The 27,154-nt window shown below is 33.9% G+C and overlaps 2 protein-coding genes across 2 annotated transcripts in view; both read left to right on the top strand.

Moving 5' to 3' along the window:
- Positions 1-27,154, top strand: part of LOC134840350 (F-BAR domain only protein 2-like) — a 284,611-nt gene that overhangs the window by 3,890 nt on the left and 253,567 nt on the right. The gene's annotated exons all lie outside the window — the stretch shown is intronic.
- LOC134840398 (uncharacterized) lies at positions 1,417-5,045 on the top strand. Its single transcript, XM_063856181.1, has 2 exons — positions 1,417-1,585; positions 4,480-5,045. The coding sequence occupies exons 1-2, from the start codon at positions 1,528-1,530 to the stop codon at positions 4,914-4,916; spliced, it is 495 nt and encodes a 164-aa protein (XP_063712251.1). The 5' UTR covers positions 1,417-1,527; the 3' UTR covers positions 4,917-5,045.

The following is a 27,154-nucleotide window of genomic DNA, read 5'->3' as shown; positions in this document are numbered from 1 at the left end:
GTGTTTTGTGTGTCGGATTTCAATCAAAACAAAATTCTGATATTGATTTTTATTTTTGTAAAATGACTGAGCTTGGATTACATTATAAGCAAAAATTCCAAATCAGCATTAAAAAAACGTTTTTTTTTCGGAAATTGTTTGTTTTTGTTTGGAACTTCCTCAATTTTTTAGGTTTCAACAAGAACTTTTTTAGGTTTTGTAGCTTGTAGTCTGTAAAATTATTACCAGTACAATTTTGAATTGTGTATCCTTTATGAGCGACCTCTTATTCAAATCAATATTTTTTGTAGTAGAAGAAAATGATTATTATTGGAAAAAAATAATTATAATTTATAATTTCTTTTCATGGCTTGGTTGTAATGAAAAAGAATCAAAGTATTGGTTTTTTAATATTGAGAGGCTAAAACCGATCTCATGAAACTCGAGTTACAGCTGTACCTTTTTCTTCCCCCACTCGGCAAAAAATATCAAAATTTATTTTATTCGAAATATGTTTGGGAAGCAAATGTTTTCGAACTGTTGGTTATTCTGAGAAAACGCCAACTAATTGAATTCACGAATTCAACAAACGTTCTAAATATTGCTATTTTCATCCAAAAATCTATATTTTAAACTTAGAGTTTTATAATGTCGTTTTAAAAGTTTTTCCTATCAAAAAAGATGACAAACAGAATTGATCAGTTAATTGCTCAGTGTTTTTTGACGAATGTTTTTGAAAACTTTTTTTCTTTTTTTTCAACTTTTGCTAACAATTTTTGTTCTTTGTTCAAAAAGTGGTTAATCCTAAAAAATTCAAAACAAAAATGTACATGTAAATTATTTTTAGATAAAATTCTGTTAAATCGAAAATAATCAGGCCAGTGTATCGATTTTTGACCCTGAGACAAATTTTTTTTTAATTATCTCGGAACCCAAAACCGAAAAGACCTTATTATGCTACCTTAATTGTTTCCCTACAATTTTTTTGGGATAATTGAATTTGAGCAGAAAATTTTCAAGTTGCGCCACAATTCTATTCCTTTGCTTTGTTGGAAAAATAATCAGCGATTGATAGGGTAAGAAACTAGCGAATTTTCAACACTACACAGTTCTCCTTCCTCTCAACTTAGCATCAAATTTGTGAAGATTTTTTGATTGAATATTCTTGAAGCCAAGACAAACCCAACGTTTCATGATACATCAGTATAATTTGTGTTTTTATGCAACGTAAAAAAAGCATTTCAAAAAAGTTGTTGTCAAAAAAGTTGTTGTCAAAAAAGGATGTTGACTCATCAAAACGGCTATCTTGGCACACAATTCGTTCAAGTAAAAATAGAACGTTCAATTTTTCTAAATAATAACTACCGGATTTGTCTTAAGATGTCGTATATTTGCCCAAATTAGTTAAGTTTGTCTTTTGCTAACAGTACCATCAAATCTATATAGCTCATGCAAACATTGTAGAACGTATCACCGACATTTTCAAATTGCCCGAAGTTCGACTCGATTGAAACCAAATTATTGTCAATCTATTTAGTCATTTCAGTCATGGCTGTCAAGATGTGCCTGATATTTTTAGTTCTAGCCTTCATTGCTAGTGTTAACGGTAGGATCTTTGCATACATTACTAATCATCCAAACAATTTTTAAGACTACTTATAGGCGAGAAAATCCCAGCACGCACGGTTTTTCTTCGTTTTTTGCCAAATTGATATGCCTTCGCGAAAATGGATGTCATAACATAATACCAAAAAGGCAAAAGGCGCCCTTTTGTTTTTTTGTTTGGTGAGAAGGTCGAAACCCTGAACCACCCTCGCCCCCTCCACCTAAATCTGCCCCTGCTTCCTTTCATGTATTTCTAAATGCAAGGGCGGATTTAGGGGGAGGGGGGTGTTTCGATCCCCTACCGACTCAAAGGGTCCTCCCAGTGTTCTATTTTGAGACATCTATATTTGGCAACGAACCTTACAAACTTTCTAAAGGCGCCTTCGGCACCAATATACACTAATTTTGAGGGGCGAGCGCGATTTTTCGGTCGAAATTTTCCAAAAAGTGCCTAAAAACACCTTCTTTGTCCTGTTTTTTTTTTTTAATTTTGCCTGCGGCGCAGAAATTTTGGCCAAAACAGGGTCTTTTTAGTGCTTTGAGAGAGCTCGGAAAGTCAATTTGGTCGACCTCATAAAAAAAAGGTCGACAAAATTTTCGATATTTTCGAAAATCCGCCCCCTTCGAGAAAATCCTAAATCCGCCCCTGCTTAGATGTAATTTCTTGCGCCAGCTGTACATTTATAGGGGATTGCTTCTCCAGGCTTAATTTTTTTTCTCTCTCTCTCTTTCTCTCTCTCTTAACGACACATCAAATTGGTCCTTTGAATACTGAATTCAGCGGGGCTACTGAGATTTGGTACTACAATCCCCAAAAGGGTTAAGTTGGTGGCAACTATTCTATACCATTTTATGATACTTAGGTACTGCTCTAAAGGCTGTTCGTCTACTTGAACTTCTTCCAATGGTAGTTCAATTCAGAAAATGTAAGTCTGAATACAGAATTCTCTGAGTGACCAGAAAAAAATCATACAGTCTAATCAAAAGGAAAGGGTCCATAATTTATCAACACTATTGCATAAATACAATTTAACTTCCATTTAATTCAACTAAACAATTCTCTCTCTCTCTCTCTCTCTCTCTCTCTCTCTCTAGAGAATCCTAATTACCCAAATACACACAGTAATTTCAACAACTCGGTTCGACCTGCTAAAATTAATAGTGTCTCTAGGGATCAGTATTCCTTTGAGTTATTTTGACTGATCTCATTAACTGCAAGAATCACTGTTCTCACTCTGATGAGAACGAAATATCGTCTGACTCCGTATCAATTGTTCTCTAACTAAGCGGAAACCAGCTATACTTTAACTCAGTACCAATTGTTCTCTAACTAACTGAGAATCAACCGTTCGCTCTCACAGGACCAATTTTCTCTAACCAACATTCAACAATGAAAACTAACCGTTCGCTCTTACATCACAATTGTTCGGCCTAACGGTAGGCTATCGTTAGTCTTTTCACAAAGTATGTCTATTTAAGTTTTAGTTATAGTTACAGTCATGATATTTACTCTGGTACTTCAATTTTCCCTTGAAGACACTAGTTGTCATTGCCAAGTTCACCATAGGTATCTGCAGCCAAGTTGTGCAAGTATCAAGTCCAACTTCACCTCTAAATCAAGTTATGTTTACTTAACCAGTCTACCAAGGTTTTTTTTAGTTATCCCATTAAAGTTCCCGGGGTTAGGCGAAGACCATTTTCATGAGTCGTTAATTCAATCCAAACATCTAAAATGTTTAGTTAAACTACTTCAATGCTACAACTTAAAGCTATGTCCATTTCACCTTCTGCTTCAGTTCCAAATAAACACGTTTGATCCCAGTATAAGTCAGGTGATTGATTCCAATTTCCAAAGATAGGGCTATTGAATGCGCCCCAATCCGCTGTTATTCTTGAGTTTTTTTCATGCAATTTTAGTCCTAAACGCCCAAGAGTTTTTCAAAGGTCACTCGGGAGTCACCCAGTGTAAATTTTTTAAGTTCAGGTTTAGAATCCCAAGGGAGTCGTACCTACCAATTTTCATCCATATTCCATTAAAACTTCTCAATTTATCAAATTTATAAGACCTTTATCGCTTTTTCCGGCAAACGGCTATTAACACCGGAAGAAGTCGCCGGTGGGGTTTTACACACAAGGGGTCTTTTTTGGAGTTGGTGTCTAATGTATATTGCCACTACAAAATCAATATTCCCTTGCCCATTATTCTGCATAAATTGCCAATTTTCGGTTTAAGTGCTTTTTTCCAAAGCGCAAATAGGTTCCGGTCCAACAGTTTTTTCCATGACCGGGTCGTATCATCTCTAGTACCCGTCTTATCAGTCTCATGAAGTTAGTTTTTTCCGTGAAGCTTGGTTTCCATTTGGGGGGTACCGTCTTATAAACTTCACCAGAGAAGGGCCTGATTCTTTCAAAGTCGAACCTTTTTTGGACTCAACCGTTTTTTTTACTTATCGTAATTATTAGTGAAAACCAAACTACGTAATAACCATCAACCTTTTCTATACTGATTGCATTTCTCAAGCTGAAACTCTCAGATGAAATTTGAATTTGGCGAAAAAGTGTTAGGTTCACAAAAAGGGCACAGATCAGGGGGTCTCGAAGCTCCAAATTCTCGGCTGAATCGAAAAAAGTCGAGTTTTTTTTATAGAAACTCTTTAAAAACACGCGTAGTTGTTATTAAGCGCCCAAGTATCTTCGTATTTATTCACGCGGCAAAAAAAGTTCAGATTATAAAAAGTATTTCAACTGTGTATAATAAAGCTTCAAAACAATTGGAACTTACATTCCAAAACACAAACCAATAGCAAGAAAGGTTAGATTAAGTTTAACTTCTCATTAACGCTACACATACAAAAAGCAATAATAGTTTTGTCACTTTTTGCTAAACAATTTTAGGAAGCTCTGCTGATGATATGGTAATGATCAGCTACAATTGGGCTCACCAAGATGTTGCATTGAGTCTCTACCACAATCTAACGGCGAATGGAGTCAATACCTGGATTGATGTCTACAACATGTCATCTGCGAACAACCTCGCTCAAGCTATGGGTGAGACGATCGAAAGTGCCAAAATGGTTCTCATCTGCTTTTCTGAAGCCTACCAGAAAAGTTTGAATTGTCAACATGAAGCTTTGTATGCTTTCGACCTGAAGAAACCGTTGGTGTTCGCGAAGTTTCAAGAAGATTTCACGCCGACTGGTTGGCTGGGATTCATTCAAGCCTATCACCAGTATTACAGTTTCTACAACGGGGCCGACTTTGATGAAAACTTTGATAAGCTGCTGCAGAATATCAAAAAAGGAGAAGAAATGTTTTTGGAAGAGTTCGAATAACATGAAAGTTTCAAAATACAAATTTAAATACTAAGATATAGATATATATTTCAAATTGTGAATTAATGAATCTAATTAGAATTATCGATCCGGAAACATTTTATGATGATTGATAAAGAAGTTAATGTATTGAATTTACATAATTTTTGATGATTAATAAATAAATTCAGGCACCAACAGATGGAAAAATGAGAAAGTGAATCAGCGCCGCGTATATATAAAAAAAATATTTCATGCCTTTTGCTTTGCAAAAAAGTTCAAACTTAAAACGGAATTGACGTTAGTTAAAGTTGCAAATAAAGGATTTGTGAAAAGAGAGGTGTGAAATTTTCTGAATTCTAAATAAGAAAACCTGTCTGGAAAAAAGTCTGGAGAATAATTCCCTTAATCTCCCCATGATGTCGATTGCTTGATCTGCGACACTTTATCATGTCAAATGGGTACAATCAGGGGCGGATCTAGGATTTTCTCGAGGGTGGGGGGGGGATGTGCTGATTTACAAAAAATTCTGTAAATGCTTGTCAAATTTTTTTTAGGTCGACCAATTTGATTTTCCGACGTCTCTCAAAGCACTCCAAGGACCTTGTTGTGGCCAAAAAAATTGGCGCCGCAGGCGAAGTTTTGAAAAACAAAAACAGGCAAAAAGCGTTTTTTTTGGCGCGCTTCCCCCTTAAATGCAGGCTCCCCCCTTCCGCCGGTAGAACAATTTAGGGTCCGTCAAAAATGGAAGTCTCTAAATAGTACAAAGGGGAACCTTTTGGGTCGGCAGGGGGAGTTCCTGTGGTGGGGAGGAACTTCCTGCAAATTTTTGCAAGCATTTACTATCAAATGACATCATTTGAATGTTCTGCTTCCACAGAATCTATTTTAATAAGTGTGCAACAAAAAAGTTTTAAAAAAACGTTTATTTTAACGAATTAAGCAAAAATGGCTATTTTAAGTCAAAACAAGACACGTGACAAAATTTTTTTTTCCAAATCGAAAACTTGAAGAAAAAAATACGATTGAAAATTAATGTATTTATTATGGTTATTTTGTGGGTTATTTTTTGTAAGTAACAAGCTGCAATTGTACTGAACAATTACGTTTTTCAGCGATAAATTAGCAATTTTTTATCGCTAATTTAGCGCAGTTTTTTTTTAAATTTTTTTTTAATTGGTAAATCATCGCTAATTTATCAAATTTTTTTGATAAATAAGCGCTTATTAATTTAGCTATGAAATAGCATGGAAAAATCCATGAAATTCTTATTAAAAATGAGTTAGCAATTTTTCATTGATAATTATAACAGGGACTTCAACCCGGGAGGGTCTTTATTATGATTTTGGAGAGCTTGGAAAACTCTAGATTCGCCTTGTTAACGGTGACATTTGCGCAAAAAAAGTTAGATCATATTCTTATTAGGAGCCCTTTCAGTCAAATAGTTATTCATTGTCCGGCGTGGTATGCAATTTTAAAAATTTTACAGAACTGAGGCTAGCAAAAAGCTTGAGCTTGCGGCCACCGTTGAGAGAACAATACTTTTAATTTGTTTCGAGTCAAAATCGAGAAGCAGAAATTTAGTAAAATCTGATTTTATCGCTCTAATATCGACACGCTCAACTTGGCTTAGATCTAAAACAGAAGAAACTATCACAGCCGCAGATAAAACAGAGAAGTAAGAACAGACCGTTAAACCAGATATATGAAAAAAAAAATACAGTTAAAAATGTGTTCCTTGTTTTTTTTCTCAAGTTTTCAAACCCAGTTTTTTATTGCCGTATATAACAAAATTTTCCAAATGTTTTTCTAAAAATGATAGAAAAAGTGTGAACTTTTTGTCTATGAACATAATTGTTCCGACTTTCGAACGCTCGGTGTGGTTTTTTTATTCAGTCAGTTTTCGCCGATCGAAATAATAGTTTTCAACAAACGTTTTTTATACCCCATTGAAGATATCGACTTCATAATTTCAAATTTAAAAAAAAATATTTCACCTCCGATTATGTTGCGTAAAATTCTGAGATGTTGAAATTATCCAAAGTGGCCATGTTGTGGATTAATTTATGCGCGCTTTGAAGAGTTTATTCAAATCGCTGAGAGCGTAACGCGAGTTAATTAGGTTGCGATTTATCCCGCACAATAAAATCGGTCGAAAGCTTATCATACGCTTTCCCATTCATATTGAGTTATGACCGAGTTGGTTAACTCATAGAGTAATTTCGGATAGGGTACACCGTCTGCTCGTCACGCTATCTTATTTTCGGCCGGATAGATTCGTGCAACTTCTTAGTCTAATACCGATCCTAATCTTACTCTTATACTATCTAGTCTCAGGTTGTTTAACTAGTCTCTGCTAGGCTCAATAGATCTAGGGTATACTGGTTTATTGCGGCTGCTGAAGTGCTCGGGAGAGTCCAACTAATTTCTAAGTTAAATTCAAATCTCTCTGGTGCTGAAATTACAAGTAACTTCAGCACTTACAAATAAGTGGGTTGTTAGTTAGATGGATCATGATTGGTTAATATTAAATACTTTACATTGGTAAAATATCTAATTTATCCAATCATAAAATGTAGTTTAGATCAGGTTCCACCCATCCGGGTTTTACAGAGTTTTTTAGAATAGTTCTTCTGCAATTCGAAGGATGGATGATGGACGTTGGTGTTTGGCGAACATCATATTTCTTCTGTTTCCTTTTTGTTAAAGAAGTTCCAGGAAGCTGGAGTTAGAGACATAAGACGTTGTGTCTTCTAGTGACAACGACTAAGTCTTTGCAACAAACTCAAATCTGATTTCAGAATGGTTTGCTATGTCAGGTTTTTCTGTTCTGCGTGGAGAACTTCTTTTGTGTCTGATCTAGTTTGGGAATGGCGTGGAGATTGTGCGTGGAGGGGATGCCTGGTTACTCGGATCTGTACGTATACTTGAACATCGAGGTGGTCATTGGTCTAGTTCAATGAAGTCCTTTTCTGCGAAGTCAAGTCGTACTCTAAATCCTTTGAGTTGTGATTGTGAGTGGCATATCGATTGTGGTTGGTCATTCTCTCTCGAGTGTAGTGGGGTCGTTTTGTCTTTAGATGTTCGTCCTTGGTGTTGTATTCTGATCTATGTATTGCATAATGTAATTTACATTTTATAAAACATTTATTAGTTTAATATTTTTTAATTATGATTTTAGTTAGTTGTTTTCACAAAAGCTTTTTGTTTTAGTTCGGTTATTTTGAAGAGTTACTCACACTTGAGTAGCTCTTATTAAAAATAGAGGTGTGGTCACAAAGCGTGGATGTAGCGCGGTGGGTTAGGCCGGCTATAGAGCATGCTCAGGACGTCCTTCCTGGTGGGTTAGGCCAGGAGTGGGAGTATGATTTCATGCGGTTTTTATGAGGGGTCCTGTTATGTGACAACGTTTTATGTTGGGTTTGTTGTGGTTTTTCTTATGTCTTGTTGGTTATGTCCTTTTTCCAAAAAGCAAATTGTTCGTGGTATGGGTTTGTCTTTCGACTTTTTTGTGTTTTATTATTTCTTTTTTAGACTTTATAATAGTCTTCAAAAGAATAAATTATCCAGTTTTAAACTGGGTTAATCCGGTTTGGGTACCGTTGGTTTCCTTTTCTTAGTCATGCTGTTATGCTTTGTGTTGTGGTGTTTAGTAAGCTGCATTGGTTAGTTTTGTTTAGTATATAATTCCTTTCCAACCGGGTTAAAGGAAAGATTGAAACTTGTTATCGTGTGTTAGAGTTGTTGAGTGTGAAAACTTGAAACTGAAATTAATTATTTTAAACAATTCTTCGTGGGCGAGCTGTGCGAGTGTGGATAGAATTTCTGTGCGAATGAATGAAAATACCAAAAGGTTAGTACTGCATTTGCATTTTATTAAATTACTGCATAGAATTTGGAAATTTACTGCTAGTTATGGGGGAATTTTTTAAGTTACAAATTTTCATCATAATTAGATTTACTGCTTGTGGGGGAAATTTTATAAATGAATTTACTGCCTTGATATTAAATTTATAAATTTATAAGTGTAACTGATTAATAGAATTTTTAAAATTGTTTGATGAAATTTGCGATTTTTATTTGTCTTTTGTGGTTTTTGTAGGTGATTGTCGGATGAAGGCTAAAAATCTAAAGAAAACATGGATAAAGTATGGTGAGTTTTTTAATATTTTAATTAGTTAGTAATATTCATTTAATTCATACTTACCTGTTAGTCGTCGGGGAAAAAACCGTGGGGGAAAATGTCGTGAATTAGTTCTGAAGTTGTTAGTAGTTTAGCTAATATGCGGATGATATTTTTAGTCTGAAGCAGTGGCCAAAGCAATTGAAGTGCCTTAATGGTGGTTAGTTCTTCAGTGCCAACTGCAAACTCATAAGGTGTGTTTTGGATTAGATTATATAATTTGTGATTGAATTTAGTGTTGTGGATGAATTCTAAAATTGGGATTTCTATGGGTTGTACAAACTCGTGCGGGATAAGGAAGGGTCGGGATTCTTCGGCGTTGAAGGTCTTGGTGATGGGACAGAAGATGTACATTTGGGTTATGGGGTCATAATTACGAAGAATACCATGGAGGTTAGTGTCTTTAATACAATATGTGAAATTTAGGAAAAATGGTGAAGTGTATTTGGAATTAATGAATTGAAAACGATGGTGTGGTTGTCTAGAGGGTGTGTGTAGGTCAAAGTGATTTTGGATGAAGCGATAATAACTATATGTGTGGGTTTGTTTAGTGCGCAACATAATATCGTGTGAGCAGTGCAGATCTCTTTCGTGTGGTGCAAGAAAATGAAAGGTTAGTGAAAATATTTGGAAGCGTTCTTTAAAACTTTCGTATGCTTGTGTGTCTGTTAGTGCTTCTGAAATAATGTGATCAAACTTTCGGTCGAAGATGTTTAGTGTAAATATATATGGTGTCTTGATGAAAAATTTCTCGGTAATTTGTGGATTAGCGAAGCGATCGTCGTCTAAGAATTGATCTTGGTTAGCTCTGATGATGTTGTGATCATAGTATTCGAGTGTATATTCGTTAGCTCTAGGTGCAGTGTGTGTTTTTAGTGATTTTTTATATCCAACGTAAGTAAATTGTCTAGCGGTTAGTGGTGTAGTGAGTCGATATAGCATGTCCGTATTTCGCTCTATATCGATGTGAGTGTTAGATAAAGGTAAGCAAAGAGGGTTAGTGAAATGATAATATGAGGTCCAAGAGAGAGTGGGCATTAAAACGTATTCATCTACAAAGTTGCGTGTTTCGTTAGTGTCATGGGGGGTGTTTAAGGTGTATTGTGGGAATGAGGGTAAGGTGATGGCTAAAAATTCTTTTGTGTTAGTGTGCTTGGGGTGGTTGATGTATTCACGGGCTGTTCCTGGTTTTGCTGGGAAAGGATGGTTGGGGAACTTTCTTTTAAAAGTGCGGTAAGCTCTATTAGTGTTGAGTGAAGATTCAGTTGATGTGGATGATGGTGCTAATGATTCAGTATAATTTGAAGAGGGTGTAGGGGTAGGGGGGTTGGATGAATTTATAGTGGAGGAGATTTGGTTTATGGTTGGGGTATGGAGGTGGTAGGGTTGTTGTTGAAGGGTAATAAAATTATCTAGCTCTGGGGAGATTCGGGGGGTATCTGGAGAATGAGATGATTGGTCAGAATGGTATGAGGAGTAGGTTGGGGTAACTTGGGAAGCATAAGAGGGTGTGGGAGTAATGGGGTCAGGGTTATTGGATAATATGGGTTGAAAAGGGGGTTGAGAAAAATTAGAAGAGTTATGAAAATTATTGGATGGGGATGGTTCTGAGTCGGCAAATTCATCGGGGGTTTCAATATTCGGGTTATTGAGTTGTGAGATGGAATATAAAACTGAGATGTGTGAATTAGTGTCGGAATTCATGCCTGATGTTACATTACTAGATGGGAAATCGGGTGGCGGAAAAGCAAAAAGTGGTATTATTGGGATTGGAGAGGTAAGATTGGTTGGGTGGGAATTTGATCGGTGTAGTGATCCAAGTTGGCGGCTCATCGTGGGCTAAAAAAATGATTATTTTGAGACTGAAAAGCGGTGGTATGGGGTTGTTCAATAATTTGTTCATAAGTATTATCATCTTGTGACTGGTGTGTCATTATATGTTGGATGGGACTTTGTGATTTGGTGAGTCGAAAATTTGGATTATGTGTGATGGCTAAATTTCGAAAATTTCGTGGGACTAGGGATAGTGGATGGTTATTTGGTAGGGGTGGTAATTGTGGTGCCGTTGGCGTTATGTCTACATTGTTATGTTCTTCGTCGTATGTATTTTGTCGTGTTGCTATTTTTGTGTTATATTCTTTTATTTGTGCGTCTAAAAGAATTTTGTTTATAGATGTAGAAAAGATTCCAAAAAATCCTGCAAAGAGTATGCGTGCTACGCTTGCTTGTCTGTTTACTTGTGTGTGTATAGCACATGTGTTGTAGATTCCTTTTAAAAGTGAGAAAAGAAATCCAATAAAGTTAAACATTGCGTATAAAATAGTCAATTTTTCTAAGATGTAGTAGGGCCATCCTAGAAAATCTAGGATCTCATTTTTGAGTGTAACAAAGCTAAAAATGTTTATTGGTGATATATCTTGGGGACGGTATTTTTCACCGTTTAGATATATATAATCTTTAATGTCTTTAAAATATCCGCTATAGTCTTGCGTGTAGATATCGGCAAATCCTGCGGTTTCTGCAAGTTTGCGTAAATTTTGGTCTATTGATTGTCTTTGTATAGTGTCCATTTGTGTTAATAATTCTTGGAATTGTTGTGTTCTAATATGATGTTGAATATCTGATTTTGAATAGATTCCTATTGATTGTAAGTCTATATTTGGGTTTCGAGCAATAGCGCGAATGCTTTCTGGTGAAAACTTTTTGAGTGATTGCATTAATGTGGGATATGGAGTGAGAAGATAATATTTATTTTCATCAGGGTTTAGTTGTACTACATTGTGGCTGTTTTCTGATCCACATGGAACTGCGGTATCCCAGAAATAGGTTCTTCGAGAAAGTGTGTCAACGAAATGTACTTTATTTTTATAAAAGATAGGGATTCTTTTATAACATCGTTTATCTTCAAAAACGTATAGTGGTGATACTTTTTTAGTACAAGTATAAAACCATAAGATGTTTCCTTCATAGTCTAAAAAATTTGATCTATTTCCAGATAATAAGTATCCTGCATAGGGTATTTTTAATACTGCTAGTGCAAGTGATTGTAATATTTGTGTTCGTTCTAATTCGCATAGTTGGTGTAGTGTTTCTAATTCGGAGAGTGACATTTCTTGAAAAATTCGGCTAATTGTATAATCTAGTTTCATATCTAAATGAATATCATAGTGGATATTACCGAAATATGTAGTATTCATTAGTGATAATTCTTGTAAGCGTGTGCTTCTGGTGTCATGGGGTTTTAGATGTCCACCAGGTTGTCCGTTGCTTTTTTCAAAATTAACTGGTATATAGGATGTTCCTTCGTTTGGAGGATGACCTGTGGCATATGGGTCGATTTTTACTTTTCCAGTGGTCATGTCGAATCCTTTTTCGTATTCAACTAATATTTCGGAGTATTGTGTTTTGTGAAGTGGGTTTCTGTATTTACATGCAAGTTCTGTTTCTTGATATATTTGAAAACGTGTCAATTTATTTTCTATATTGTCTATGTTTCTAAAATTAGAACTTAGTTTTCGTGATGGATGGACTTGTTCATATGGAATTGATTGTATAAAATATTTTTCGTGAAATTTTATCATACGAGCGTGTATTTTTGCTACTTGAAATGTTGTACATGTATCTTCGGGGAACCAAACAATTGTTGCTTGTGTTCTCGTTGTAGGGTCGCAATAACCTTGATCATTTTTACAAGGTAATCGGATTCCTTGATAGATCATTGTATTATCTGATAAATCTCGTGTTAGTTGTATTTTTTCGAGTTGTATTTTCCAATCGAAAAACATTATTTCTTGGTATCCTTTATTTTTTGTGTCTGCTTTGCAGTTTGATGGGTCATTTATACCAATGTGTGGTATCCAATGTTTATCGTGTAGGTCATAGGTTAATCGTCCGTGTGCGCCGTTATATGGGTATTTTTCAGCTAGTTTTATATGTCCTTGGTGTCTTTCAAGTTGTGATTGATGTACAGAGTCTGAAAAAACTTGAAAGTTAACTAACCTTCTTTCGGAGTTTTTATTTTGTGTGATGTTTAGTCTAAGTAATTCATTTTTACAATCGTCGGGATTGAGATGTAAAAGACGTTCTATATTACTCTGATAGAATGATTCATGGTCAAGTCGGTTTTTGTTTCCGTTCGAGACTTGTGAACAATGTACTTTCTTTTCGGAAAATGTTGCTGTGAATTTATAACCTGTAACTGTTGTTGCTCGGGCTTTTGAATAGAGTGTTGCTATTACATCTGTGGTTTCTATAGCTTGTGGTTCTGTTTCACATTGTGATACTTGATTTATTGCATATTTATGTAGTGTTTTTTGTTCATTTTCTTCACAATCGTAATGTGTTACTAATAAATCTTGTGGTCCTGTACGAGGGGAAGGGTTTATGTTTTGATTTGAGATTACTAGAAAAAGGAGTTGGAGAAAAATTAATAATTTTAGAATATACATGTGTATGATAATCCTGAGTATGGATTATAAAATGTAATGTAGCCAATTGTGTTTTTTGTATATCTGTCGTATTTGTATATTACTTCAGTAGTTATAAACGGTGGTGGTAGTGATTGAGCTGTTATGTTAGGTGGGTTTAATGGGTAGGGATGTTGGGTAATATTATTTAATTTAACTGTGATTTCAAACTTTAATTGTAAACTGTTTTGTTGGAGTATTTGAATATTGTGATCACGGATATCGTTGTGAATATCTTGGCGATATTGTAATCTATTAAGTGCCCAGTTATGAAGGCGGTTACTTTCTTGATGTTGTCCAAATAATGGTGGAGGTGCTGTAAATGTATTCCAATCTAATCTTAAAGGAATATTTATTGATGATTGTTCTCGATATCTGGCGTCGAGATTATTTGGAAAATTTAAGTTAAAAGGTGGTGGTGAAAATTGACTTATTGATGGTGTTGATGGTAGTGATAATGTTTCTGGTAGTGATGAGGATGTTGTTGTATCCGTAGAAATATCTATGGGGTCATTGACTAAATTTGGTTCACCTTGTGTAAATGAATGTGTAGTCCAATATGGAAATCGTGATGTTTGGTTTGTGGGGTTGAAAGGATTTTCACGTATTTGTTCAGATGTTGGTGTTGAACCTAAGTAATCTGATGGTAGGCTTGAGGTGCTACGTTGTGAAAGAAGCGTAGGGGTTTCTGGTAATATACCAATGGGGTTTTCTGGAGTGTTTTGTGATGGGGATTGAGGTATATCAAAATGAACTCGGGGAGTTTGAAAATTTCTGTTTCGTCGAGGATGTATAATTTGTCTATTTATTTCGACTGTATTTTGGTTTTGACTAGGATTTCTTATTCTACTTAGTTCTTGTGGTAGTGTTGGGTATAGGTTATATGTTGGTTCGCTTAGAGGTGCTTGTCGTTGAACTGGTTCTAGTGGTTCTGATAAACGAGCATGTCGTTCTTCAAAAGTGTATGGATTGTCTTGAAAAGAAATTCGTGTAGATGTTTGAGGATTTTGAGTAGTTGAAGGTGGTGTTTGGTTATCTTGGGATGATGTCGGTGAAGACTGATTCTGTGACTGTTGGGTAGCAATTTTTGATGGATTTTTGAATTGTTACTTTAGTGGGAAGGTTTATGTTTATTATAATATTCTTCCAAAAAAAGAATTAGAAGGATTGTTGCTAGGGCAAATGTGAAGATTGCTTTCTTTATACATTTACATATTGTCAAAATGAGTGATGATAAGAATGCTATGAAAATTACAAACAATAAAAAAATATCAGTTCTACTGAAAATTGTTCGTATCATTTAGACAAGTTGTATAAATCGTACCTGTGGATATAATCAAGGGTTTTGGAAAGTTGGAGGAATAGTTCGAGAATAGTGTAGAAAATTAAAAAAATGTTACAAAAAATGATTAGGGTTATTAGAAAAGATTCAAGTATATCAAAAAGAAATATTATAAAGGTTTCAAGTATTGTAAAAAAATGTTTAAGATTTATGAGTATTTGAGTAACTGATTGAGAGAAGAGCATTTAAGAAATGATCTCTTGGTCGAATATTTTTTGCTGTTTGAGGCGATTTTCTAGTGTGGTCGGATTATTTATTAGTTTTTTGACAAGTGGGTCGAGTTTTGTAAAAAATTGTTGGGGGCAATTTTCATGGTGATTGGGAGGTCGTCTTTTTCTTTATTTTTGTTTGTCAAATGATCCGGGGTATGGTGAGATTTTTATACTTTAGGCTAATTAAAATGTTCATTTTGTTACTTTAGGCTAAGTTAACAAATTTGCTTTGGGGGTATTCGTGGTCTGAGTTGGGGAAATATTGTTGATCTTTGGGTTATTAGATAAGGGAGGGGTACGGTATTATGGTGATATTTATTTTAGTTGTCAAGTTGGAGTGGTTTGCTTATTTTTGACCTGGAGGTCGTAAAGTTATAGTTATAGATGTGCCTGGAGTTCTATATGATTCGTCTAATTGGTCTTAGTTTGAGTTAGAGAAAGTGACGGAATGGATGAATCCTATTGGTCTATTTTGAACTAGAATTATTACGTACTTGTCAGCATGTTATTTTGAAAAATGTAAATGAAAAATGTTTCGAAGGTTTCAAGATTGTGAAGTATAATGTTAAAATTACTTTTGAAATTCCACTTTCTTTAAAATTTTAGATTGGGGGATGAATATTTTATAGTTTTTACGTGGTTGATTTCGGAGTCTTGTTGTTTTTCTATTTTCTGATTTGTCGATTTGTTCTTGGGGTATTATTTGTTCGGTCATTTTTCTATTTTTTCTTTGTTTTGGGGATTCTTTATGGTTTTGTGTATTGTTTTTGGTGGTGATTGGTTTTGTGTTTTGATTTTCGGTGGGGTTATCATTTTGTTCTGTGTTTTTCAGATGTGGTTCATTTTGAATGATTTTTAATCCTGTGAAAGAATATAATTGAGTTAATTCGCGGAGTGCGTATTCTTTTGGGTAATAAGGTAATAGGTTGTTTCGATGTTGAACGATTTCTTTTTTGTTTGAGTCGGTAATTTTATATGTGACATCAGTGGGTTTTGCAATTATTTGGTATGGTCCTTTTCGAAGGGGTTGTAATTTTTTAGAATATCCTTTTTGAGTATTAAAATTAGGTATTAAAACAAATGTTCCAATTTTTAATTCGGAGGCTGGTGTAAAACGTGAATTGATTTGTTCATTAATGTTTTGTCTTTGTAATAACTTTTTTGTTATTTTTTGATAAATTTCATTGTGTTTTTTATCTCTATTTAGAATCCATTCGGTGTGTGTACCGGAGGCTAGTTTAAGAATTTGTGGGTGATGAAAATGATCTTCATCGTGTGTATGTAAAGGTAGGTTATAACAAATTGAGTCTTTATTTGGTTGACAATAACCTTGTGCGTTTTTATGAGAATTTGCTGTAAACATTATTGGTTTGCGTGGCTTTTGGTTAAAAACCATTTCGTATGGTGACATTCCTAAAGTTGTCGTTATTTGTGAATTATATGCTAAGGGAAATAATTTTACATCTGCTGACCATTCGGTATATTTTGTATCATTTCCGTTGATGATACATCTAAGATATTCTTGTAATGAACGGTTCATACCTTCGACTAAGCCGTTTGTCCAAGGTGCATGAGATGTACGTGGTTTGTGTTTAATGTTATATAAATGACATAGTGTGATAATTTCATTATTTATGAATTCTGTACCGTTGTCTGTGACTAAAATTTCTGGTAGTCCGAATTTTGCTATCCAGTGTTCATAGAGTGTTGTGTAAGCGTAATAAGCGTTACAATGTGGTACTGGGTTAAGTGCTACATAATGTGTAAATGCGTCAACAATTACCATAATGTAGGAGTTTCCTTCGGATGAGGGTGAAATTGGTCCTTTGGTATCAAATGAGATACGATGGTTAAAGTACAAACTTTGTCCTTTAAAATCTTGTTTTTGTGCTATTTGTTTTTGATTTGGGTAAGGTTTATTTAGTTGACATACTATACAATCATTGCATAGTACTTTTATCCAAATTGGTGCATTTGGGAAGTAAAAATTTTGTATAAAATTTGAATATGTTTTTTCTGATCCAGAGTGTCCTTTAATATTTTGTGTATGTGAAATATTAAAAGCTATAAGAATCATACTTAAAGGGAGACATGGAACTGTAGATTCATTCAGGTTATACTCTAAAAGGTCTGTATTTTCGTTAATTGTTGTGTTGTTAAATTTGCGAAAGTATCGGAGGAGTGTTTTGTTTCCTAGAATGGTTGAATCTGCCTTGACAGGTTTAGTTTTATATTTGTGCCATGATTTTAGTTGTCTAATTATCGGGTCAAAATTTTGATATTGTTTCAGTGTTGAAATTGTAATTGTTTCTGTTGGGGGGAGAAAAATGTTTTCGATTTCTAATTTAGATAAGGGTATTGTGTCAAGTGGGTCGTGAAGGTCAAAAACTTGATTTATTGTGTATTTTGAATCATTTGTTTGTGGTCCTGATAAATTTATTTTATCAGTTAAATCTTCTTTTTCAATTAGTGGAAAATGGTCTTTCTTAGGCGGGTGTTGTTTTGTTCGTTTTTGTTGGGTGTTATTTTTTATCCATTGAGAATATGGGATTGGTTTGAAAGTTGATGTTCCAAGTAGATCAACTTCATAATGATTATTTTGACAATCTAAATAAAGTGGGAAATGTTGTAAATTATTTATTTGTGATTGTTCAACGTCAGTTTTTACTGCATATTTGCATTCCAATCGGGATGATGTTTCGTTTTCTGCAAGGTAGAATTTTATGTTTTTGGGTATTTCAACTGTTGTTTTTCGTGTAAGTAATTCAGGTGGTGTATTTCGACTTAAGGTGTCTGGTAATGCAAGATTTTTTCCTGCGGTCCAAACTATATGTAAGTTTGGGAATTTCATTAAAATGAGTTGAAATCTATAAACTCGGTGGTTTGGATTAGACTTTTGTGTAAAAAGAAAGATGATTGGTTTATGGTCTGTGAATAAAACTGTGGGATGTTTTGATCCAAGTATCAGAAATTCATATTCTGTTAGTGTATATATTATGGCTGTACATTCTCTCATTAGGGTTGAGAGTCGTAGCTCTGCTTGAGTGAATAATCGAGAATTTGCTGATATGAGGTTCATTTTATTTGTACCATTATGTGATTGTAATAGTGCTGCACCGATGCCAAAGTTTGAAGCATCGCACATTGCATAAAATGGTTGATTTGAATCTGGAATTGTGTTTGAAATTTGTTCAGTTAAAAGTTTCTTTATTTCTTCAAATCGTGTTTGATGTTCTGTGTTCCATTCAAAATTATTTTGTTGTCTAAGGATGTTATAAAATGGTCGTAGATATAATTGCATTTTATAAACATATTTACTTAAAAAGTTTAACATTCCAAGAAATTCTTGGATTTTCTTTTTATTTGTTGGTGGTTGAAGTTTTTGAATAGCGTCAATGCGTGATTTCAATGGAGTGATTGTTTTTCTTTCTATATTATGTCCTAAGAATTTAACTCTTGTCAAAAAGAAGTGTGATTTATCGGGGGCGGCCTTCAGATTTTCGTTCTGAAGTATTTGGTGATATTTTTCTAAAACATTGAACATCTCGTCTTTTGTTTGTGATTGCATAAAAACATCGTCTAAATAGGTGATTGCGTTTTTCTTGAGTATTAGTGGTCTAAAAATTTTGCTCATAAAAGCTGAAAATGCTGCTGGTCCTATGGATATTCCATAGAATAAGCGGTTGAATTCATATTGTTGGTTTCCGATAACAAATTGTGTTAAACGTCGTGATTGTTCATCTAGTGGCATTTGATTGTATGCACTATTCATATCGGCGGTTGTAAAGTATTTGCCGTTTATTTTTGTTAAAATAATCTGTATTGGTTCAATGGGCCAATTACATTTTGATTCATCTATAAGTGAATTGAGGTATCTAGCATCGAGAACGATTTTTAATGATTCTCCTTTAGCTAGAATGATAACGGGGTTGATGAATGTGTTCCCTTTTGGTTGTTCTTCTTTATTAACTGGTGATATAATGTTGTATTGTTCTAAAATATCGAGTAATCTGTTCACTTTATCATGTAAGTGAATTGGTACTTTACTTGCTCTCTGTTTTTTGAAAACTGCGTCTGGTTTTAACGGGAGATGTAGTGATGAACTGATTTTTCCAACATCGAATTTTGATGTTGCATAGACTGATGAATATTTAATTAGCTGTTTGGCTAATTTTTCGAATTCGTCTTGTGTTATTTGTGAATGTTGGAAATTAAACATTGTTAAAAATTTTTGTTGGTCCTCTGTGTAGTTACTTATGTTGAATGTAGGTTTGAAATATGGAGTTTTTGTGAAATAATCCGTATTTCTGTTTTCGTTACTTATTATATTATTTATAGATAATTCTTCATTAAGAATTGTAGATTGGCAAATATCTAGTAATTGGAGTATATTATTTACGCGATAGGCTTTTTCGTGTATTGGTGATATTGTAGCGTTGGTTTCACAATATCCTAAAAGTCCTAAAGGTAATGTTACTTGGTAAGGTGTGTTGTTATAGACATGTAAGGAAATGATATCGGAATTCGAATTTTTCAAATATTTTATGGATGAGATTGTGATTTTGAAAAATTTGTGAATAGGTTTGAATTCAAATTCTGACATATAAAATTTTTGTTTGTTTTGTTCTTTATCATATTGGTGAACTTGTTTGATTGAAAAATTATAGATATTTCCTGATAGTGGTTTTAGGTGTTTTCTTTGTTGGTTAAATATCGGGTAGAATTTTGAAAAGAATGGTGGTTGTTTATTTAATCTTTGAAAAAATGTTAAGGATGTTTCTTTTGTTTTTGTATATTTATCTTTGATTAATATTTTACTATTTAGTATGTTAATTGTTGGTATATACTTCGAAATAAATGGTATTCCAATGATATTATATTTAATATCAGTGATATGGAATATTTGTTTAAATGGCTTATTTAAAATTTTGCTTTGTTCCATTGTTCTGGTGGGGAGGAGAAATAATTGGATTTTTCCGTAGTTTATCAATGTTGATCCTTGTGCTGTTGCTAACTTACTGGAGGTTTCAAGAGGTGTTAGCTTTGGGTGTAAAGTTTTTATTTCATTCCATGTGGGGATGTTTATTATGTTTGATTCTGCTCCTGAATCAATTAAAAAATCTATTTCAAGGTCTGGTGGTTGAAATTCTTTATTTCTTGGGCTTTCTAAGAGAAATGGTATTGTCCAAATTTTTTCTTTGGGTTGTTCTTTTTGTATATTTTGATAAATGTGGTTTGTATTCAAGCATTTTGTTTTGGTATTTTTATTGGTTTGATTTGTAGTGTTAATCTCATTTGTTTCTTGCGTCGTTGGTGTGGAATTTATGGGTGTAGTGTAATAATTTTGAAGAAATTCTGATTGATTTTCATATATGTGTGATGAAAAGGGTTGTTCATATATGACAGATTCATAGTCATTTTCGACTTTTATCATATTGATAGAAAGAGTGTTTTCTGTATCACTTTCTGAATCTGATGATGTACAGTTTATTTGATTGAGTTGTAACGTATCAGTTACTGTGTCATCAATACCTGGAGGGTCTGATGTTGTTTCTGGATTAGATTGTACTTGATTGATTTGTCTTTGGTGTTTAGGTGTACTACTTCTGTGGCGATTATTAGAATTATTATAGTTATTATTATTCCGGTGTGGTGATTGGGAATAATTTCTATAACGATTATTATAACTTGGGTGTCGATTTTGTGAATTATTTCGCGATCTGTTTTGGTAATTATTGTTTGGTCTGTTATAGTTCAATCTATTATATGAGTTATTCCTTGATTGATTGTTCGGGTAATTCTGGTTTCGGTTGTTTGAATAACTTCTATTTCGATTATAGGAGTAGTTTCTATTCCTATTGTATGATGAATTTCGTGATTGGTTGTTTGGATAGTAGTTATTTCTTGATTGGGAATTAGATCTAGAAACAAATCGTTGTGTATTTGAATTTGATCTGGAGTAGTTATTTCGACTATTTGGTCTATTGTAGTGATTTTGTGATGAATTATTCGTGTTTCTTCGTTCTGGTGATCTTCCTCTATAACTTGAGTTATATGGTGATTGATTTCTTGTATAATTTGTATTGTTCGGGAGTGGTTTTCCTGAACTGTTGTTGCTGTAAACTGTTTTGTTCGGTAGATTTTGATCTTTTTTCATGTATTGATAGAATGATTTATTTGGTTCTTTATATTTTTGAGGTTTATTTTGATTGTCTTGCTGTTTTTGTCTACATTCGGAAATACTATGTCCGTATCGTCGGCAATAATTACACCATTTTTTGAAAGATGGTTTGCCTTTAAAGTTTGGGTTCTTTTCATAAATATTGAGTATTTCAGTGATTTTTTCAACGAGGTCTGTCTCTGATTCCTGTATATTATTAATATTAGTGGGAGTCGTTTCAATTCTGTTAACGTATTGTAATTTCAGATTTTCCGTTTCTTCTAGTTTCATCGTGATTTCTGCTTGTTCTAATTTGTCTACTAGTTTTCGAAAATCTAAATCGGGTTCTCGAATTGAAGAAGGATGGGATGCTCTCTTTTTTATTGCTATTTTCCTTAATTGTGGTGTTAAGGTCATCATTAAGATTTCTGTCATCTTTGTGTTTTTATAGTCATGTGTATTTAATGAATATGCTTTTCGAACTAGTGTTTCGATTCGTACTGCTATTTGCTTGATGGTTTCGTTTGGTAATCTGCGAATTTCATTACATAAAACTCTTTGTTGTTGTTTGTTTCTTTCGGAGTCAAACATTTTTGAAAATTCCTGTGTAAACTTTTTCCAGTTTGATTTTATTTCTAGAGGTAGTACTGAAAACCATTTTTGGGCTGCGCCATCTAAGGTTGTTTGTATTAACGCTGTGCGTCGATGTATCCAATTTTGATGTAGTGGCGTATTAATTGGTTCAGGTCCAATATTTAAAATCAGGTTTGCTGTTACTGCATTTAAATAATCTTCTACAGAGTATTCAGGGTCTGTTCCTGTGAAAACCATTAAAGGTTTGTTTGATGTTATTGATGATCCACCCATAAGGTATGGATTCATTGTCATTTGTAATGATTCTGCTGCATTTGGCATTTGAGAAAAATTCGAAAGTTGGTTTCTTGTTATTTCATGTTGTTGGAGATAATATGGGAGTGGTATTTCATTTTGCATTTGTGATGCTTGATACGAGTGTGCAGTCATTGGATTTTGTTGTTGAATTGGTTGAAAAGATTGTGTATTAATTAGATTTTGTTGTTGAATTGGTTGTTGATGTTGTGCATCTATTGGTTGTGGAGAAAAATTTCTATGATTTGTACGTGTTCTCTGTATTCCTTGTCTACGATATTCTTGAGTATTTGGTGCAAATATATCTGGTTGTAAGAAATCATCATCTGAGGATAAATAATCCATTTGATAAGATGTCTGTTTTTTATTTTTATTTTGTTGAAAAAATGGGTAATTTTCACTGTGATCCTGTGGAGGATTTGTTCGGAAATTTATTGAATTAGGTTGGGTCATTGGGTTATCCCAATTTCGAGATCTTGTATATTGGTTAAAATTTCTTTGTGGTTGATTATATGTTTTTGATGGATGTGTATAATTATAATTATGGTCTGCAAAGTTGTTTCTAGTGTATGTTTTGCGTGTTTTTGATGGTATTGTCATGGGTCTGTATGTTTGGTAATCCATATGTGAATATTGAGGGGCAACCGAAGGTTTAACGGTTGATTGTAAGGTTACCTGTGTTTGTGAAGGATTTGTATTTCTTGGTGTTGTTAAATTTGGGCGTATTGGTGAAATACTTTGTTGTGTAGTTGTTGTGAGAAAAATTTCTTCATTTATGAAGTGTGATGGTGTCTGGATATCTTGTTGAGTAAGATTCCTAGTTCCATTGAGGTTTTCATTGTGTATGACTGTAGAGTTTAAACTATTATTTTGTGTATCGGGCAAAAATGTATTATAGTTTAATGGTGTTGCATCAATGGTTAATGGTATTACTTTTACATAATCTCTTATGTAAGATATCGTACTTATTGCTTGACTTGAGATTGATTGTGGGAAGCTTATGAATGCGGGATGAGACCATTCGGGGTCCCAAACATAATCTGATTGTTCTGTGATAGCGGTATCATCGTTCGAGTTTTGGGGTCTAAAATTTTTTCTTGCTTGTGCAATTAAATCAATATTGTGTGTAAAATAATCTATTATGAACCATGCCAAAATTTTTTGTAGATCGTGTTTTGTATGTTGTGAAACGTCGTCTTTCGTGAAATTTTCTTTAATGATGTTTAAATAACTAGAGAGTAGTGTGATTTCATGTCGTACTCTTAAATGTTTAGATGTTTCTGTCGGTGAGACATTTGTTATTGGGATTTCGTTTTCTAATATCGAAATATAACTATATATTATTGCGAAAACTTCATTGGTGAATATGGAGTTTGCTCTTTGTGAGTTATGATATTGGATGCTTTTTATATATTCTGAAAAAACTTTTGAAAATTCTAAATCAAGATCGTCTGTTTGAATTGTATATTTTCTATTATTATGGTATGGTGAGGTGAATTCTATGGAGTAGATTCCATACTGTTGTGTTATGTTGCATATATCTTTTAAGTAGTGGTCTATGATTTGTCTTTTGATTTTTACATCTGGGAACTCTGTTTTACATGGACTGATTCCGGGTTCAAATAAATTTAATAGTAAATTTTTGCAAAATATATGCTGTCCTCTATCAATGGTTGCATCTACTATAAAAGGAAAGATTTCATCATCATCTGGACTTTCTTCACCTGGGGTGTGCGTTGAGCTCATTTTTTCGTTCGATGACTGTTAATATGTAATTATTAATGTGTCGAATTGGTTGATTCCAATTGTATAAATGTACTGGTTTGTGTTTATACTGCTTTTTTATTCTTCTTTTTCCTCTTTTTGATGAATTTGAAGTTGTTTCTGAGTCAGAAAAATATAATTGATCGTGAAGTGGGTAATTTTTATCTATTGATTCTTTTAGTTTGTAAAGTTCGTCTAAACTGTTGGTTTCTGATTCTGAAAATGCGTTTCGATTTTTTGAAAATCTTTTTCGTGTTATTTGTCTTTGTTTCGTTATTATTTTTCTTTTTAGTGTTTGTCGTTTTGTTCGAATGTATCCAACTGTTTGTGTATGAGGTGTGATTACGAGGTCGTATTTTTTGTTATCTATTTCACAATTGTGTAAAACGATTGTTTGTTTATTTCCTAGGTTTTTAAATGACATAAGGTTTAGGATGACGGATGCAAAAGGTTGTTAAATGGTTTCTATTTTCTTAAACTGTTAGTTCTTACGATTTTTTGGTTAGCTTAACCTGGGTCTGTTTGTTCAGGGTTGGAGAGAAAAGTATATCGATTCCGAAGAATGATTTTTTACTTTCTCGTGGCTAGTATAAGTTAAGGTGTTAACTTACTTAATCTTACTTAGGGGTAGTGATTGTGTTCAAGGGTTGGAGAATAGTAAATCGATCCACAAGGTTCAGGTATAATTAGAACGCGAGTAGTTCGTTAGATACTATTTTAAACTTACTAAGTCTAAGATTTATCCTGGGTCTGGTAAGAGGGGGGGTCAAGTGAAGGATGAATAACCGAAGTTCTTCACTGTTTATCCTAATTTGAATGATTAGTTTTGTTTAAAAATTTCTATTAGTCTTAGGTCTTTAGAAAGGGTTGGGTAGTGAATCGACGTTTGAGGTCGTTAGACACTAATTAAGTGGGTGGGGGAGAACAAAGTTGTTCTGTTTGATCCAAGGATAAGCCTTGATGATCAAATTTGAAATTTAATTAAGTAGAAAATGATTTAAGATCCAAGGATAAGCCTTGATGATCTGGTTTTAAAATTAAGTGAATTTAAGTTTTAATAAAATTTTAAATGTGTGTAAAGGAAAGATTTAGTGTTTTGATGATATTAGTGGGTTTATGATTGCTGTTATGTTTTAGATGATGGAGCTGGAACAACAGGATGATTTATGATTACTAACCATTTATTGTCATGCTACTAATTTTTATTTTGATTTTTCAATAAATATTTTTCAAACATGTTTTGTATATTACTGCAGAGTTTTAGGAAAACGATCTTAGATCTTTTTATCAATCGTTATTGTATATTAATAATTTTGTTTAGCGCCTGAAATGATTTTGAAGATTAACTTCAAGGTTTTATGTTTGCAAATGAAAATCTAAATTCATTGCCAGTAGTATTCTAAATATAAAAGTTTGTTCTGGTTTTTGCCTAACTATCATATAGCTATATGGCAAGTTTCTACTTTGTCGTATGTCGTCTCTGGTTCGAGGTCTTCTTCCAATTCCGGGTAGTTCTGTTATGGTTCGGAATATTGGCTCTGATCTATTGAGTCGTAGAGACATTTCGATTAAATTATTGTCGTATAACATTTTGTAAATGTTTTTGTCTAATTTCTAATCTATTTTGGTTAATTCTAAGCTATTAAGGTCTTGTTCGAGACTTATGGTCGCACCAGATGAGTTATGACCGAGTTGGTTAACTCATAGAGTAATTTCGGATAGGGTACACCGTCTGCTCGTCACGCTATCTTATTTTCGGCCGGATAGATTCGTGCAACTTCTTAGTCTAATACCGATCCTAATCTTACTCTTATACTATCTAGTCTCAGGTTGTTTAACTAGTCTCTGCTAGGCTCAATAGATCTAGGGTATACTGGTTTATTGCGGCTGCTGAAGTGCTCGGGAGAGTCCAACTAATTTCTAAGTTAAATTCAAATCTCTCTGGTGCTGAAATTACAAGTAACTTCAGCACTTACAAATAAGTGGGTTGTTAGTTAGATGGATCATGATTGGTTAATATTAAATACTTTACATTGGTAAAATATCTAATTTATCCAATCATAAAATGTAGTTTAGATCAGGTTCCAATATATTCTATTGAAATAAATACTCATCATAATTTTTTCCTTGAAAAAAGTTCTACATGGTTACAAAAAGATTCCTGATAAAAAAGTTAAAACTTCTGTTTTTTATTTGCTACATCATTGTAGATTTCAAGAGTTTTCTCCCCTTAGTGGCTTTTTGCAACTCACAACCACTGCAGACATTTTCCAGTTATATCGTACTATAGCGAGGGACATTATAAGGCCTAATCACTACTTTCAGGTTACAGTTTGATATGGGTCCTACTTATCAAGTGATATCCACATCTGATAATTATTCACCAATTTATCTCACTTTCCAGATGCATTATCACTTTTTCCGGAAAAGGCCGGCGGAGGCCCGTTATCCTATACGGAGTCGCCGGATAAGGTTTTGTTCAGCAGAGGTATTTTTTCGAGCTCTTGCCGTCATGAAACCAATGTGTGACTCTCCCGCTAATGTCTATACTGCTCGTTTGTCGTTTGGCTGCGTTCAATCAGTCGACAAGTGAAACTAAAACGTCACCGAGTCAGCACGTTTTTATCGTTACGTCGTCGCATACGCTCGTCGGTCTCATTTGACTCAAATCACAGATTCACCTACTCCAATAAAGTAATTTCAAGAATCAAACAATCAATTCAGTTTACTCAAACAATTACGCTACCAATTAACTAATAGTTTGAAAATACCCGGAATCTAAATTGGGGTCCGTTCAACTCAACTATCTAACTGGTTCACCAACTGACACAGAGAGTCACTTGGCTTCGAGTTTTCGCCTTTTCTTTTTCTGGTATCTCAATGATGGTAACCAACGCTACCTTCGCAATAAACGTTATCCCGCTGATGAGAACCAACTAATTACTGGCTTAAAATTAATTGTTCTGCCTAGGGGTAAACTTTTTGTTCTCATGTGTTCAGTCTATCTCTTTGAATTTCAATTTAGGTCAGAACTAGGCTCGCCGTCTACACGTCTTGACATTTATTTTGGCACATCCTACTTAAGGCATTCTTTTGAAAATTTTCGATGAACTCACCGGTTCTATAGGCGAAGTTCAAGTCAGTTCTATATCTAATTGAATTGTACAAACATCAAGCCCGTATCAGCTCAAATCCGACTTATGTTTATTCAAACAACTTCTAGAAAATATTACTTTGCTATCCC

This window comes from Symsagittifera roscoffensis, chromosome 2, assembly GCF_963678635.1.
Source record: "Symsagittifera roscoffensis chromosome 2, txSymRosc1.1, whole genome shotgun sequence".
Classification (NCBI taxonomy): domain Eukaryota; kingdom Metazoa; phylum Xenacoelomorpha; order Acoela; family Convolutidae; genus Symsagittifera; species Symsagittifera roscoffensis.
Note: the sequence above shows the minus strand (reverse complement) of the source record. Positions and strands in the feature narration are given on the sequence as shown.

Excerpts from the sequence above, each read along its gene's own strand:
- LOC134840398 (XM_063856181.1), top strand. The coding sequence starts at position 1,528 with ATGGCTGTCAAGATGTGCCTGATATTTTTAGTTCTAGCCTTCATTGCT. Across the intron at positions 1,586-4,479 it reads CTTCATTGCTAGTGTTAACG|GAAGCTCTGCTGATGATATG; the intron begins GTAGGATCTTTG and ends AAACAATTTTAG.